Raw genomic sequence first — 17,314 nt, 5'->3', positions numbered from 1 at the left:
GTTGCTTACTGCAACCCTACAGAGAATATCTCTGCCCTTGTGAACCAACAGCCTCAGCTTGTTACCTGTAGCCTACCCTCCTATATAAATCACACCAACTACTTCCTCTACCAACTCTACACATTTCCTGAACCTTTACCACCCAATGCTCTGCTTACCACTGTTGATGACACCTCCCTCTTCACTAAAATAGCCATTGCCTATGGCCTTGCTGCTGCTAAACACTAACTTTTCTGATGCCAGACTGGCTCCAAACCTAACTTCTAGTTACTATGACCTACTATATACCCACACACGGTTTCTTCTCCTCTGAAAGCATCCTCTACAAACAAATGTGTGGTACAGCAATGGGCACCCACATGGCACAATCCCATGCCAACCTATTCATGGGCCATCTAGAGGAATCATTCCAACAACCCACAATCCCAAATCCCTCACCTGGTTCAGTTTCATTGAGGGAATCTTCATGATCTGGACTGAGGGTGTGGACAGCCTATCCACACTGTTCCAGAACCTTGACACTTTCTCCTCCATTCGCTACCCTACCAGGCTGCCTTCCTTGATGTTGGCCTTCACTTCAAGGAAGGCCACATTAGTACCTCTGTGCACATCAAACCCACCAACCACCAACAACAGCTCCACTTCTACAGCTGCCACACATTCCACACCAAGAAGTCCCTTCTATACAGCTTAGCCATCTGTGATATTTGCATCTTTAGTAATGAGCAGCCTCCCTTCCAGCATGTAAGGGTCTCCATGATACCTTCATAGGCTGAAATTACACTCCCAACCTTGTCCAGAAACAGATCTCCCATGCCTTGTCTCCCAAGTCATCTACTATCCCCCTTCATTCCAACTGGACAGCCATAAAGGAGCATGACTCTTACAACTCAGGACCACACAGAACTGGAGCTACCAAATCAAATTCTCTGCCAGGGTTCTGACTACCTCTCATCATGCTCCGGAAAGAGAAATATCCTCACTACTCTTCCCAAAGTGGTATTCCGTTGGTCAACCAACTTACGCAAAATCCATCTCTGTACCTACTCCATCCTTATTCCCAATCCCTTTCCTCATGAATAGACCTAGATGCAAGACCTGTCCCACAAATCGTCCCACTGGCACCTACTCGAGTCTGGACACAGGCATGTCCAACCCCGTCAAAAGCAGGGCCACCTGTGAAAACAGCCATATGATCTACCAACTTAGCAGCAACCACTGTGCCGCATTCTACGTGGACATGAGAACCAGCAAGCTGTAAGCATGAATGGTAACCACCTAACTGTGGCCAAGAAATGGCTGGATGGCCCAAAATGATGCGGTTCAATTTGACAACTGATTCACAGCCTGTGCCATCAGGTTTCTTCCCATTAACAACAGATTTTCTCATCTTCCTTCTTCCACCAACACAGTCTCCTGATGTTGTACCTAGTAACCCTATCTCGCCCCACCACATTCCTTAATGCTCCTGCAGGCAGTAGTAACAACATCCCTCACCCCTGCTATCCCCACCCTGGGCCTCTTCTGTAAGCACATACACATCCCAGCAAAGATCGCCATTTATCTCAGACACCATATGCAATCATATTTGAGCCTTAGAACTCGGAGATGACAATTTTTGGGAGTTATGCTGTGTGCGTGTGTGTGTGGGGGGCGATGGTTTTATCTTCTGATTAAGGAAATGGTCTGACAGTTGAATATATCCAGCATTCCTTTTCACTGTGCCTCTCAGCAACTCAACACTTCCTCTATGTGGTGGTCCAATTGCTGTTATTTCAAGCTAGATTTTTCATTTCTTGATTATATCTACATATGTATTATGAAACAAAAGACACAAGAACTGTAAAATGTACAACTTCTTGTAGAGTTCCATGGGTCTAGAATTTATGTCAGCAAAACACACACACACACACACACACACACACACACACACACACAGATATACACTCTCACTCACACTTCTGACACACATGTAACAGTCCAGTCTGCAGCTAGTGGAACTGTGGGAAAGATGAGGATAGGGAAGATGGCAGAAGTTGTAATACAGGGTGGGAATAGGATCAGATTCTTGAATCGATCATTCTGCACACAGGAAGGTGAAGGAGTGAATCAAATAGACAGCAACAAGTTCAAAGTTCAATAAATAGAGAGCAAGGAAAAAGTGATGGGTTATAAATGAAGGAATAGCAAGAAAGGACCGATGGAAGGTGGAGAAAGTAACTCCAGAAACATAATGTAAAATCAACAATGCTGACAATAATTCAAGCAAATAAGACTGTTCTGTGTACTATAATTTTTGCCCCTTATTTCATCAATGGTAGTCTAAACGGGACAGTGTATGCCAACCTCCTCAGATGAATCCTTCCTCTTATTGTGGATGAAGTGCTGCTTATGTGGTATCAACATGATGGATGTCCAGCACATAATGCCTTCTGTGCACGTCATGTTCTGAACTGAAGTTATCCTGCCAGATGGATTGGTAGAGGAGGAACTGTTACTTGGCCTGCTAGGTCTCCTGATTTAAATCCTCTGGACTTTTTTCTTTGAGGATGCATTAAAGACATTGTCTATCGCAATATTCCAACAACTCCAGAGGACATGCGGGAATGTACTGTGCTTGCTTGTAATTCTCTTCAGCAGCCAACACTGGAAGCAGTAAATAATTTTTTCATTCAATGAATGCACCAGTGTATCAGTGTCCAAGGTCACGACTTTGAGCCCCTTTGGATGTTCTACTCCTGGTCAATGGTACAGGAGAGTCAAAGTCAATTTTGTGTTATGTTTTTACTGGGTTTTCATTTGTTTTCTGACAACTCCAGCAAGTGGACGAGCCCGGGCTCAAAGTCAGTGTTGTGTTATGTAGTTAATGACATTGTGTTTCAGTGAATGGTACACTGTGATACATTTTTGAAGAGATCTTTAGAAGAGGAAATGAATTACTGAATAAAAAATACAGTGTGCCATTTAAAAAAGTCATACCGCTGTCCATATCTTTGTAAAAAGCAAAGCTACAACAAAGGCAATCATGCTGATTGATGTCCCCTTAATGGCTAAAGAACATTTGCTTGAAACATTTTGTAATTTGCATGTGCAGAAACAGTTATTTAGGGTGGTCAAGACAAATGGGACACCCTGTCTATGACACATATTACTAACAAAAACTACACTGGATAATCGCCTTTGAATGACACTAGTTGTACAATTAAAAATAAATTATTCAGCCATTTCACATGGTACAATGTACCATTTCTGTGATGAAACATTGAGTTAGGACAATGATAATCAATAAAAATTTCATCAATGTAAGTAGCACATGTTGGCCTAAAAGTTGGAAAAAATTGTGAATGGCATTTAATTCAGTGGCTGTAGTACGTGAAGGAATTTCATTCTTGAAATCAAATTGCTTGCTTATGGAATATTGTCTCAATTATGTGACTGGATTCATGATTTCCTGTCAGAGAGGTCACAGTTTGTTTTAATTCATGGAAAGTCATCGAGTAAAACACAAGAGACGTTAACTCTCCACTGATGCTGATGTTCCAGCTGTCTAAGCTATCATGAATTGTCGCTGGACCAATACTGCATGTTCCTTTTATTTACCTGTCCTTTGTTTGAGTAGGAACATTCATCGGTAAATAGAACATTGGAGAAGTAGTTCGGGTTGGTGAGGATCTGCTGCTGTGCCCACTGACAGAAATGTACACGATTCTGGAAATCATTCCCATGAAATCTTTGACATAGGTGTACACGGTACAGATGGAACCGGTGACATATAAGAATACAACGTACACTGGTTTTAGGAATGCCAATCTCATGTTCAAGCTGTCATGTGCTCACATGTAGATTCATAGCAACAGAAGTGAGAACAGTAACTTCGGCAGCTTCGTCTGTGCGAGTGCTACGACGATTGCATTGTAATGGGTTGAAACTTCCCGTTTCCTGAAGTGTCGCAACAAGACGAGAAAACATCTGTCAGGGAGTTGGGTTCTTGTCAGGATATTGCTCTCTGTGCAATTCCGCTGCCTTCGTAGCATTTCATCAACCTTCAACCACAACAATAAAAGAAATGTTACGTTGATGCAGACGTATGAAGGACAGCTTTTGCTGTGTGCCTACTGTACATAATAGTATTTAAAAGGACTAAACTACTGTACTAAAAGTACTCATAGATAAGAAAACAGCACTGCAATTACTGTTCTGCTAACGTACATTCCCCATAGATGAGTAGCATTTCTACCTTCTCTTCGTTGGTGTACACAACTCTTCAACTGATGACGGTTGACGGAATGACGGGTATGCATTCTACTTATGTTTTTATTTGTCAGCACGTGGATGTGCTCCATTATCCTGAGTACCTGCACTAAGCGCTGGGAGTGTCAACATCAATGTTGTGTTATGTAATTAATAACGTTGTGTTTCATTGAATGGTACACTGTGATACATTTTTGAATAGGGCTTTAGGAGAGGAAATGAATTACCGAATAAAAAGTGCAGGGTGCCATTTAAAAAAGTCATATCTTTGTAAAAAACAAAGCTGCAACGAAGCCAATATGCTGATTGATATCCCCCTCATAGCTAAAGAACATTTTCTTGAAACATTTTGTAATTTGCATCTGGACAAACAGTTATTTAGGGTGGTCAAGATAAATGGGACATCCTGTATACACCATAAAATAGTGGCCAAAATATAACATTTATGCAAAGGTATATGCATGGAATGTTTTGTTATCAGGTGAACTGCTGGAACCTTTGCACATACCATCTCTTTAAAAATATGGACTGCACTCCTCCTCTCCCAAGAGCATCATGCAGACCAATTGCCAGCGTCTGGAAGTTATTTTACTGGCATTGGGGGCAGTGCATCAACATCAACATCAACATCTACATACATACTACAGAAGCCACCAACGGTGCGTGGTGGAGGGCATCTTGTGCCACAAATTGTCATTTCCTTTCCTGCTCCACTGGCAAATAGAGCGAGGGAAAAATGACTGTCTGTTGGCAGCAGTAGAATTGTTCTGCAGTCAGCTTCAAATGCCGCTTTTCTAAATTTCCTCAATAGTGTTTCTCAAAAAGAATGTTGCTTTTCCTCCAGGGATTCCAATTTGAGTTCCCACAGCATCTCCATAACACTTATGTGTTGTTTGAACCTACCAGTAAGAAATCTAGACCCCTGCCTTGACTTGTTTCGATGTCTTCCTACAATGTCAATATATATTGTAGAACAAAAGCAAACTGGTGCTTTTCATTTATTATAATACTGTTCTACCAAGAACCGATGGAAGATTCTGTTAACACAAACCACTCTTTCCTAAAATTCTCCCAATAAACCAAAGTCGACCATTTGCTTTTCCTACCACGGTTTTCCCATGCTCGTTCCACCTCATATCATTTTGCAATGTTATGCCCAGATATTTATACAATTTGGCTGTGTCAAGCAGCAGACTTGTAATACTGTATCCAAACATTACAGGTTTATTCTTCCTACTTATCTGCATTAACTTATATTTTTCCACATTTAGGGCTACCTGCCATTCATCACACCAACTGGAAATTTTGCCTAAGTCATCTTGTATCTTCCTACAGTCACTCAACTTCAACACCTTATCACACACTACGACAGCACCAGCAAACAACCGCAGATTGGTGACCACCCTGTCCAACATATTATTTATGTATATAGAGAGCAACAGGTGGTGGTGGTGGTTAGTGTTTAACGTCCCGTCGACAACGAGGTCATTAGAGACGGAGCGCAAGCTCGGGTTAGGGAAGGATTGGGAAGGAAATCGGCCGTGCCCTTTCAAAGGAACCATCCCGGCATTTGCCTGATACGATTTAGGGAAATCACGGAAAACCTAAATCAGGATGGCTGGAGACGGGATTGAACCGTCGTCCTCCCGAATGCGAGTCCAGTGTGCTAACCACTGCGCCACCTCGCTCGGGGAGAGCAACAGCAGTCCCATAACTCTTCCCTGGGGCACTCCTGATGATACCCTTGTCTGATGAACACTTGCTGTCAAGGACAACATACTGGGTTCTATTATTCAAGGAGTCTTTGAGCCACTCAGATATCAGTAAACCTATTCCATATGCTTATACTTTTGTTAATAGCTTGCAATGTGTCAAATGCTTTCTGGAAATTTAGAGAGATGGAATCTGCCTGTTGCCCTTCATCCATAGTTCACAGTATATCATGTGAGAAAAGGGCAAGCTAAGTTTCGCACAAGCAATGCTGTCTAAAACCATGAATAAACTGTTGAGCCTCAAGAAAGTTTATTATATTTGAACTGAGAATGTGTTCAAGAAATATCAGCAAACAGAAGTTAGGGATATTGGTCTGTAATATGTGGATCCGTTCTTTTACCTTTCTTGTGTACTGGAGTCACCTGCGATTTTTTGCAGTCACTTTGGACTTTGTGCTGGATGAGAGATTCATGATAAATGCAAGTCAGGTAAGGGGCCAATCCCGCAGAGTATTCTCTGTAAAACCGAACTGGGATTCCACCCGAACCAGGTAATTTATTTGCTTTCAAATATTTCAGTTGCTTCTCTACACCAGGTATGCTTATTATTATGTTGTCCATACATGAATCTATAGAATGGTCAAATGACAGTACGTTTGTAGAATTTTCCTGTGTGAACAACTTCTTCAACATGAAATTTAAAACTTCAGCTTTCGTTGCAGGTGGGGGGGCATGTAGTACGGAGACTGGTCATTGTGCCCTGATGTTGCCAGTCCATACTGCCATTGCGTACACTGCTTCGGAGCTGGAGTGTTAATGCTAAATATGTGTTGACGTAGCATCTCATGTTGAACTCAGATGGAAACTGCTGTCCTAGTTGTCAACATTGATTCTTACCCTTGTTTCTACCAAGACCCAGAAACCATTGGCATGATGCAGCACCTCTGTGTATCTAAGTCAAATAAGTGCCCTCCATTAAAACTATGTTTTGTCATTGCAGGTTTGCCTGTCTGGGCAAACCAACTGCTTGTTTTGTGGTGTATGGTAGAGCTGTGAAATACATCATTGCGTTTGGCAGGTGAAGTTTCAGCCATACTCACACTTGGCACACCTGGCATACTTGGCCCTAATGTATACTTGATGGAGTTCACTGTGACATTAAATTTGCAAGAAATTTGGAATGCTGATTTCATGTTGTGCCTGTTGATACTCTTACAGTTCTTTGGAGTGGATGGCTCTGTATATTGTAAGAATGCCAGACAATTTCTCCTTCTTCTGGTTTCTTCCTGTTTATCTGGAAATCATGCTTTGTTTGCATCTCAAAAGAAGTTGTTCTACTAACAGACTTCGCTGAGATGCTGTAGCATATCAGGTGGGCTCTTCTTATAGGAAGTCATTTCTGAAAGTATTTGTATGGAGTGTAGCAACGTATGAAAGTGAAACATGTACGATAAATAGTTTGGACAAGAAGAAAATAGAAGATTTCGAAATGTGGTACTACAGAAGAATGCTGAAGATTAGATGGGTAGATCACATAACTAATGAGGAGGTATTGAATAGAATTGGGGAGAAGAGGAGTTTGTGGCACAACGTGACTAGAAGAAGGGATCGGTTGGTAGGACATGTTCTGAGGCATCAAGGGATCACCAATTTAGTATTGGAGGGCAGCGTGGAGGGTACAAATCGTCGAGGGAGACCAAGAGATGAATACACTAAGCAGATTCAGAAGGATGTAGGCTGCAGTACGTACTGGGAGTTGAAGCAGCTTGCACAGGATAGAGTAGCATGGAGAGCTGCATCAAACCAGTCTCAGGACTGAAGACCACAACAACAACAACTTCTTATAGATGGCTTCTGTACACCAAGGTTATGAGTACAATACTACATTGCATCATGTGACATGTGATGGCAACTCCTAGTATTTAGGTACAGATCCCTATATATTTTCTTCTTATAAATGGAAAACCTCAATGAATCATCTTTATTCTGCTTTATCAGAATGTCCGGTAATTGTACACATCAATTTTCTTCTACCTCCACAGTGAATTTCATATTCTCACGGATACCGTTGAGATGACATGTAGCTGGCCCAAAAGTGCAGTGAAGCCAATAAAAGGTGACTTCACACAGGATCCCAGCACTTCACCTCATTGACATGTTGCTTCAACACATTTTTATTACTCAGCGGATAAACACAGATGAATCCACGAGTGAATTTTTTTTTGTGAAGGCTTGTACCCATGTATGTGTACTTCACATTGCCTAACTTTTTGTTGGTCTTCGTGCTTAGAATTAATGAGGGTTAATGGAAATTGCCACACAAGGTTTTGATAATGCTAGCTAATGACCCCACATATCAGCTGAAAACTGTAAATTTAAAATGTGAATAAGAGCTCCTTAAAACTATTTTACTACAGGTTTCTTAAAATTACTGCAGCCAGTTGCCTTTTACTTTGTTCTTCAATTCTTTTACTATCCCATTACAGGTTTTGAACCACTCAGCAATTCATCATCAGATGGTACATGTTTATTGACTGTCTGTAGCAGTATGGGAATCGTGCAGCTGTGGCAAAATGTATAAACGAAACATGTAAGCACTGAGTGTGGTGAGAATTACTCTGCTACACTCATGTTTTGTTTATACATCTTGCCACAGCTACATGACTCCCATACTGCTGCAGACAATCAATAAATATGTACCATCTGAGGCTGAATAGCTAGGCAGTTCGAAACAGGTAATGGGATAGTAAAAGAATTGAAGAACAAAGCAAAAGGTGACTGGTTGCAGTAATTTCAGAAAACCTTTATTCATCACAGTCGCAGCTTTCCTCATCCATAATAGATAAAAGTTTTATTTTACAACAGTTTATGATTTTTTAGGACCTACTGTAACATACTAGTATGTGTATAATTAGATAAAATTTCGTTAATCTATTATAGGTTAATGGCTGGAAGAATTCTAAATCCTGATGATCTTCTTAACACAATGCAAACTGTTAATAATAAGAACAGACAAAACTCACAAGAATTAATAACTTAGTCTGCCAAGCATTTAGAAACAACAGTGAAAGTTACCTGCCATCAGCTGTAAGGGCAAGTGAATGGTATTGCCCTGCAGAGATGGAAGTAATTAATTCTGATGCAAGTCCACTGATGAGGATTGGAGTTGAAGACTGCCCTGTACTTCCAATGCCAAGCTGTCCAAACTGTGATGATCCCCATGCATAAACCTACAGGAGATTGTACACACATCTATTAGCTACAAATACTTTGATTTTAAACATAATTTTTTATCAAGCATATCATTTTTACAGTATATGCTACACTACAATACAATACAATAAAATAAAATGGTACTAGAAAGTATAATACAAACTCTAGGAGGATAAGCCACAATCTCTTATTGTGGAAGTATACACTGACTGATATGTGCATTGTAGCCTAAGAGATGGGGACCCGTCAGTTTGGCATGCCGGTACTGTCAATCCATTTTCACCAACATATTGTTTTGAACGAAATGTTATTAGCAAGTAGACTCTTTTTCACACAAATTGATGGCATTAGTGCTTAAGACAACATATATGAGGGGACTTCAAAAAGTATGTTACACATTATTATGGCCGGCCAAGTAATTTTTATTGAATAGAGCACCGACTTCAAAGTCACACAGAAACACAATACTATTTTCTAACATAGTCACCAAGTCCTTTTACACAATAGTGTGAACTGTTCCAGCGTAATGACAAGTGCCGGCATGAAGATGAAGAACATAACTGCAGAGAAGGCTGAGAGATGACGTAAGCCAATAGTATGCTGACTAGGACCGCACCATGACAGGAGCAGCCTCTATCTGAACAGAATAGAAGTGCCATTCCTGCCAGCCTCGGCCACACAACAGAAGACGGACGCTAGTAGACCCGGACTAAAAGAGAGCACTAGAAGAGCCATTACTTGTGATCCATATTCATTATTTTCACGGACACTCTATATGGTGAAAGACATAGTTTATTTGCATGTCACCAATAGCTTGCAACATGATATTGTAAACCAAAGTTAAGTATTGCCAATTTACTGTATTGTAATAAAAAACCATTAATGTGATTTGTTTGAATTGTTGTATAGTTACCCGAGAAAGCAGCATCCTTTCGACACCCTTTAAGAGACAAGTGTGCAGGACTCCACATTGACAATGAGTTATAAGACAAACCCAGTGCCTGGCGGCCATGGAATTTTCTGTTTTGAGTTGCTGGTGTAAGGCACCAGCAACTCTCTTGTCTTTTCTTTGCAGGGGCGTTTACTTGCTTTAACAGCCTCTTTCGCTAATCAGTGTTTTCAGGTGGGTGTTACAGAAATTTTCTTTGCTTCTGTACTTATTTTGCTTGCTTGCCTTGTCTGTTTATTGCATTTATCTCTTCCAACATTCCCACCCCACCTTTCCCACCCCCTACTCAGACGCCACAGCTACAAGCATTAGATGCCACACAGCTAATGCAGATGTTTCAGTTCCATACGCAGCATATATCTACGCTACTCAACACGGTGCAGCAGCTACTGCCCAATGCTGCATGCCGTACAGAACAGGCATCATCTACAGCAACACCTACTGCTATACCGGCTTTTCGCCCATTTTGTGAAAAAGACAAGGTGTGGCTCGAGTGGCTACAACAGTATGAAGCACACATCCTCACTAACAACATACCAGGTACTGAGAAACTTCCACATCTATTATCAATGACAGGAAGTGCAGTGTTCCATTTAACTCAAAAGTTATTTCCTAATGCCACTCCGAGTGAACTTACTTACGAACAGCTGGTACAGTCTCTAACTAATTATTATGAGAAACAAGTGAATGTGGTAGCAGCTCATTTTCAATTCTGCAACTGCAAAAAATGGTCAGAACAAACTTATTGTGCGTGGGTAACAGATTTGCAGGATATGACAAGGAAATGCAAATCCAAATGTGCTTGCGATGATTTATGTTCAGATGTTATGTTGTGTGATGCGATCATGTACAATGTACCTGATGTCAAACTCAGAGAACAGATTTTGACCCAAACTGATCCACATTTCAGCAGGTAGTGCAAATCTTAGATCAGTACTATTCCGGTGCCCTGTCGGCAGATAAAATTGAGCAGTCAGCTATTTGTTGGGTTCAGTCCCTTGTTTGAGATCGGCCCATTCAGCGGCAGCTTGCGCTAGTCACGCTGAGTAAACAACACTCCACGCCACATAAGCAGTTCGCTAAACAGGTGGCTACACAGGTAAACAGAATTAAGTCTTGCCCTTGGTGTTATTCATGGCACAAACGCCAAGACTGCCCCTCACAACAAGCTCAGTGTTATGCTTGTGGTAGGGCATGTACAATCCATATGTTTGCAATGGAACAATCATAGAATTCGGCCCACTCACAAAAATTTTGTCACAAGGCCCATGTCATTAATGCTGCATATTCAAAGTCTGCAACAGGCATTCGCAAAACTGGCACACAAACAGTTTCTTCAGTGATACGCCAGACAAACAAACTTTTTGTTCAATTCCTTCTTTGTCGGAAACATGGGAAATTTCAGTTGGACACAAGTGCCTCTGTCAAATTGCTCAATCATCACACATATGAACTGTTAGGCTCCCCACATCTGTCTAAAACTAGGATGCAACAAGAACATTCTACCAATCATTCAATTCCTCAATGATGCAAGTCTGCTTCTTGGCTATTGAGCCATTCGAGAATCACTGTGTGAACATTATCAATGGAAAATCTCTTTCTTCCCATATATTCTTTCTTTTGCTGAAAAGATGGATATCGCAAGGTGCCAGATCTTTTTTTCTTCCGGATCAGTGTCACCCACATCTGTACAGCCTTGGTCAATTGATGGCATGACTGCTTTGTACTTGTGCTTTTCTTTCCAACTGCTGTGATTGTGCTTTTTAGAGATGTCCATCCTTCTTAAACTGAACTGCCTACTGAGCTATTCCTTATTGCACTATCTATAGCCTTGGAGAACTTGAAGCTTATCTCTTCATTCCTTAGTACTTCCGTATCATACTTCTTTGTGCACTGATTCTTTCTGATTAGTCTCTTAAACTTCATTATCAATAGCAAATTGTGATCTGAGTCTATATCTGCTCCTGGTGAAATGTGACAGTCAGAACCTTTCCAACTCTTTAAAGTGTGTTAGCAGCAGATTCTCACTCACATTAAAGCTACTAACATGTTAACAACAATTCTAAGCACAGCAAGATATACTATACTCTGGGAATACTATACTTTGGGAACTGTTAAGATGAAATAAACCTGTAGAATGTATTGCTTATGCCTCAATTAGACACTGTAATTGATACAAATTTTTGAAACCATACTATTTTCTTATAATGACTGAAATATAGTTATACAACCATTGTCTGTGACACATATTTTAAATCCAGTGTTATCTGAAAGTAAAGAACAGAATCAAACAAGACTGTGAGTTTACTATGTAAGTGCAAAGCATTATCCTGTCAGCCAGGCTCATTTTCGAAAGACTGTTATTACTGAAATGAAGTACATTTTTATTGAAGCTATGAAACATGTTGTGTAGAAATTATATTTGATATTTTAAAAATAATCCATTAAAATGTAGTACATGTTGTTATATTTACACATCTATTTTCATTGTGAATGAGACTGAGCTGTAACAAGATTCATATAAAGCATAATGTCATTCTACTTTACGATCCATACAATGTTGTTAATTGTTCTGATACCTGTCAAAATTCATTGTATTTCATTAATTTTCTGTTTTTAACGATCATTTCATTGTAGCAAAATGTGTATAAGGCCCATGTGGAACCATGTCGTGCCCCAGTTCTGTTCACGGTTTCGAGGTGGCCTGAGTGCCAATCTGATTTGTAAGCATGTACCCGATTCTTAAAGGCACACACTGTGCCTACTTTGTACAGTGCTACCATGGCTGTTCTTATTGCTGGAATGCCCTCAACACAGAAATAAACTAGGCTGAAACTCAAAATCATATCTGGCATGAATTAAAGTGGGCATTACTACTCACTTGGTCAGTCTTTGTTATACCAGGATTTCAGTTATTCTTTTTCTACAGCAACAGCGACAGCAACAAATCAACTATATGAAGCAAATAACTCAAGTTCAGCATTTGATCCCAGCCAAAAGAGGGACCATTTCACTGATTGCACTTTATAATCCAGTATCTTATTTTGGAGTCTCTGCCTGACCATGATGTAATCTAACTAAAACATTCCCATAACTCACAGCCTTTTCCAAGCATACCTCCTCTTCTTGTGATTCTTGAACACAAGTATTCACTAGTACTAGCTGAAATTTATTGCAGAACTCAATTAGTCTTTCTCCTCTCTCATTGCTATGACCAATCGCATCTCCTCCCATAACCCTTTCTTCCACTCCTACCCCTACAACTGCATTCCAGTTCCACAAGACTATTAGATTTTCATCTCCATTTATGTACTGAATTACCCCTTCAATATCCTCATACACTTTCTCTATCTCTTCATCTTCAGCTTGCGAAGTTGGTTTATATACCTGAACTATCACGTTAGTGCTGGTTCGCTGTTGATTTGGTTTAGAACAACCCTATCACTGAACTGATTACAGTAACTCAAGCTCTGCCCTACCTTTCCGTTCATAACAAATCCTACTCCCATTGTAACATTTTCTGCTGCTGTTGATACTACACCATACTCATTTGAACAGAAATCCTTGTCTTCTTTCCGCTTCACTTCATTGTCCACTACTATACCTAGATTGAGCCTTAGTACTTCCCTTTTCAGATTTTCTAGCTTCCATACATGTTTAAACTTCTGACATTCCACACCCTAACCCATAGAACGTGGTCCATATACCACAGCAATTTCACAGCGAATATGTCCGCAGTTTATACATTTTACCCACAATAATCATACTGTCCTATGTACTTCACTTCTGAAATATGTTTCCAGCCACCACGCCATTTCACTCGTACCCCATGCTGCACTTGTTATCCTCACTGCAGCACAACAGTCCCTGCAGGAAATCTGGAACATGTAGTCTCTTCTGACAATGCACCACTCTTGTTGCAAAAAGTTCTTAGTGTAAGACACATGTACAAGCAAAAGTGCCATGTAGGATTATCTTCGATTTTTGTTTTATACTTTTTGAGTATGAAGCATATGATGGAACTGTCAGAAAATTATTGGGATTAGCGGATTCTTTTTGACTCAACACCATGACAACCACTGCCCAAGTTTTGATGATTAAATATTAATCTGTGGTTGTGAATACCATGTTCTGTGTTTGTAACTAAGAAAAGTGATCATGAAAACCACCAATGCAATTTCAGTATCAAAACAGTTGTTCTAATCTGGCAGAGACTCAAAGAACACACAAGCCAAGCAACATTATTGAATATCAAGGCCATATTATAAAGGAGTTCATAACATAAATTTAAGCTATCATAATTTTTTTGATGAAATAATGCAACTGTCTCTCTGCAATAACACTAAGGCAAGGATAGTACTAAGGCAGCTAGCTGCATATTAAAAATTATCATCATTAAAACTCTGATTAGACTTCTTTGAAGTGAAAAATTGCCACTGAATATTGAATTCAGAGCTGGTGATAGTTTCAAAGAGAACACGTTGCATTCAGTATACCTCATCAGACCTACGGAAAATTCAAGTGACTAATATTATAAATCACTTAAGATTTCAGGGTTCTTTTGAAACATAATGTCTATCTGGCTATGATTATAATAGTTCAGTCATATCAGATACCACTATTTTCAAATTATGCAGGGTGAAAACTGTTAATAGCTAGTGAGACATAGTGACATGTATTGCCACTACCACTTTATGTAGGTGGCAGTAAGTAAAGAAAACTATCTGATTCACAACATTCTACATCTACATCTACATCTACATCCATGCTCCGCAAGACACCTGATGGTGTGTGGTGGAGGGTACCTTGAGTACCTCTATCGGTTCTCCCTTCTATTCCAGTCTCGTATTGTTCATGGAAAGAAGGATTGTCGGTATGCTTCTGTGTGGGCTCTAATCTCTCTGATTTTATCCTCATGGTCTCTTCGCGAGATATACAAAGGAGGGAGCAATATACTGCTTGACTCTTCTGTGAAGGTATGTTCTCAAAACTTTAACAAAAGCCCATACCGAGCTACTGAGCGTCTCTCCTGCAGAGTCTTCCACTGGAGTTTATCTATCATCTCCGTAACGCTTTCGCGATTACTAAATGATCCTGTAATGAAGTGTGCTGCTCTCTGTTGGATCTTCTCTATCTCTTCTATCAACCCTATCTGGTATGGATCCCACACTGCTGAGCAGTATTCAAGCAGTGGGCGAACAAGCGTACTGTAACCTACTTCCTTTGTTTTCGGATTGAATTTCCTTAGGATTCTTCCAATGAATCTCAGTCTGGCATCTGCTTTACCAATGATCAACTGTATATGATCATTCCATTTTAAATCACTCCTAATGCGTACTCCCAGATAATTTATGGAATTAACTGCTTCCAGTTGCTGACCTGCCATTTTGTAGCTAAATGATAAGGGATGTATCTTTCTATGTATTCACAGCACATTACACTTGTCTACATTGAGATTCAATTGCCATTCCCTGCACCATGCGTCAATTCGCTGCAGATCCTCCTGCATTTCAGTACAATTTTCCATTGTTACAACCTCTCGATACACCACAGTATCATCTGCAAAAAGCCTCAGTGAACTTCCGATGTCATCCACAAGGTCATTTATGTATATTGTGAATAGCAACGGTCCTATGACACTCCCCTGCGGCACACCTGAAATCACTCTTACTTCGGAAGACTTCTCTCCATTGAGAATGACATGCTGCATTCTGTTATCTAGGAACTCTTCAATCCAATCACACAATTGGTCTGATAGTCCATATGCTCTTACATTGTTCATTAAACGACTGTGGGGAACTGTATCAAACGCCTTGCAGAAGTCAAGAAACACGGCATCTATCTGTGAACCCGTGTCTATGGCCCTCTGAGTCTCATGGACGAATAGCACGAACTGGGTTTCACACGACCGTCTTTTTCTAAACCCATGCTGATTCCTACAGAGTAGATTTCTAGTCTCCAGAAAAGTCATTATACTCTAACATAATACATGTTCCAAAATTCTACAACTGATCGACGTTAGAGATATAGGTCTATAGTTCTGCACATCTGTTCGACCTCCCTTCTTGAAAACAGGGATGACCTGTGCCCTTTTCCAATCCTTTGGAACGCTACGCTCTTCTAGAGTCCTACGGTACACCGCTGCAAGAAGGGGGGCAAGTTCCTTCGCGTACTTTGTGTAAAATCGAACTGGTGTCCCATCAGGTCCAGCGGCCTTTCCTCTTTTGATTGATTTTAATTGTTTCTCTATCCCTCTGTCGTCTATTTCGATATCTACCATTTTGTCATCTGCGCGACAATCCAGAGAAGGAACTACAGTGCAGTCTTCCTCCGTGAAACAGCTTTGGAAAAAGACATTTAGTATTTCGGCCTTTAGTCTGTCATCCTCTGTTTCAGTACCATTTTCGTCACAGAGTGTCTGGACAGTTTGTTTTGATCCACCTACCGCTTTGACATAAGACTAAAATTTCTTAGGATTTTCTGCCCAGTCAGTACATAGAACTTTACTTTCGAATTCATTGAACGTGTCTCGCATAGCCCTCCTCACACTACATTTCGCTTTGCGTAATTTTTGTTTGTCTGCAAGGCTTTGGCTATGTTTATGTTTGCTGTGAAGTTCCCTTTGCTTCCGCAGCAGTTTTCTAACTCGGTTGTTGTACCACGGTGGCTCTTTTCCATCTCTTATGATCTTGCTTGGCACATACTCATTTAACGCATACTGTACGATGGTTTTGAACTTTGTCCACTGATACTCAACACTATCTGTACTTGAGACAAAACTTTTGTGTTGAGCTGTCAGGTACTCTGTAATCTACTTTTAGTCACTTTTGCTAAACAGAAAAATCTTCCTACCTTTTTTAATATTTCTATTTACGGCTGAAATCATCGATGCAGTAACCGCTTTATGATCGCTGATTCCCTGTTCTGCGTTAACTGTTTCAAATAGTTCGGGTCTGTTTGTCACCAGAAGGTCTAATATGTTATTGCCACAAGTCGGTTCTCTGTTTAACTTCTCAAGGCAGTTTTCAGATAAAGCACTTAAAAAAATTTCACTGGATTCTTTGTCCCTGCCGCCCGTTATGAACGTCTGAATCTCCCAGTCTATATCCCGAATATTAAAATCTTCACCCAGAACTATAACATGGTGGGGAAATCTACTCGAAATATTTTCCAAATTATCCTTCAGGTG

General features: G+C 40.4%; 1 protein-coding gene across 1 annotated transcript in view; it reads right to left on the bottom strand.

The window, feature by feature from the left end:
• LOC124775860 overlaps nucleotides 1–17,314 on the bottom strand; it is a 416,537-nt gene that overhangs the window by 170,035 nt on the left and 229,188 nt on the right. Inside the window, exon 17 of the mRNA XM_047250694.1 lies at nucleotides 9,039–9,193. Coding sequence (XP_047106650.1) covers nucleotides 9,039–9,193 — 155 coding nt within the window. The remainder of the gene's footprint in view (nucleotides 1–9,038; nucleotides 9,194–17,314) is intronic.

This window comes from Schistocerca piceifrons, chromosome 2 (genome assembly GCF_021461385.2).
Source record: "Schistocerca piceifrons isolate TAMUIC-IGC-003096 chromosome 2, iqSchPice1.1, whole genome shotgun sequence".
NCBI classification, from domain to species: Eukaryota; Metazoa; Arthropoda; class Insecta; order Orthoptera; family Acrididae; genus Schistocerca; species Schistocerca piceifrons.
This window is presented reverse-complemented; position numbering and strand designations above follow the sequence as displayed.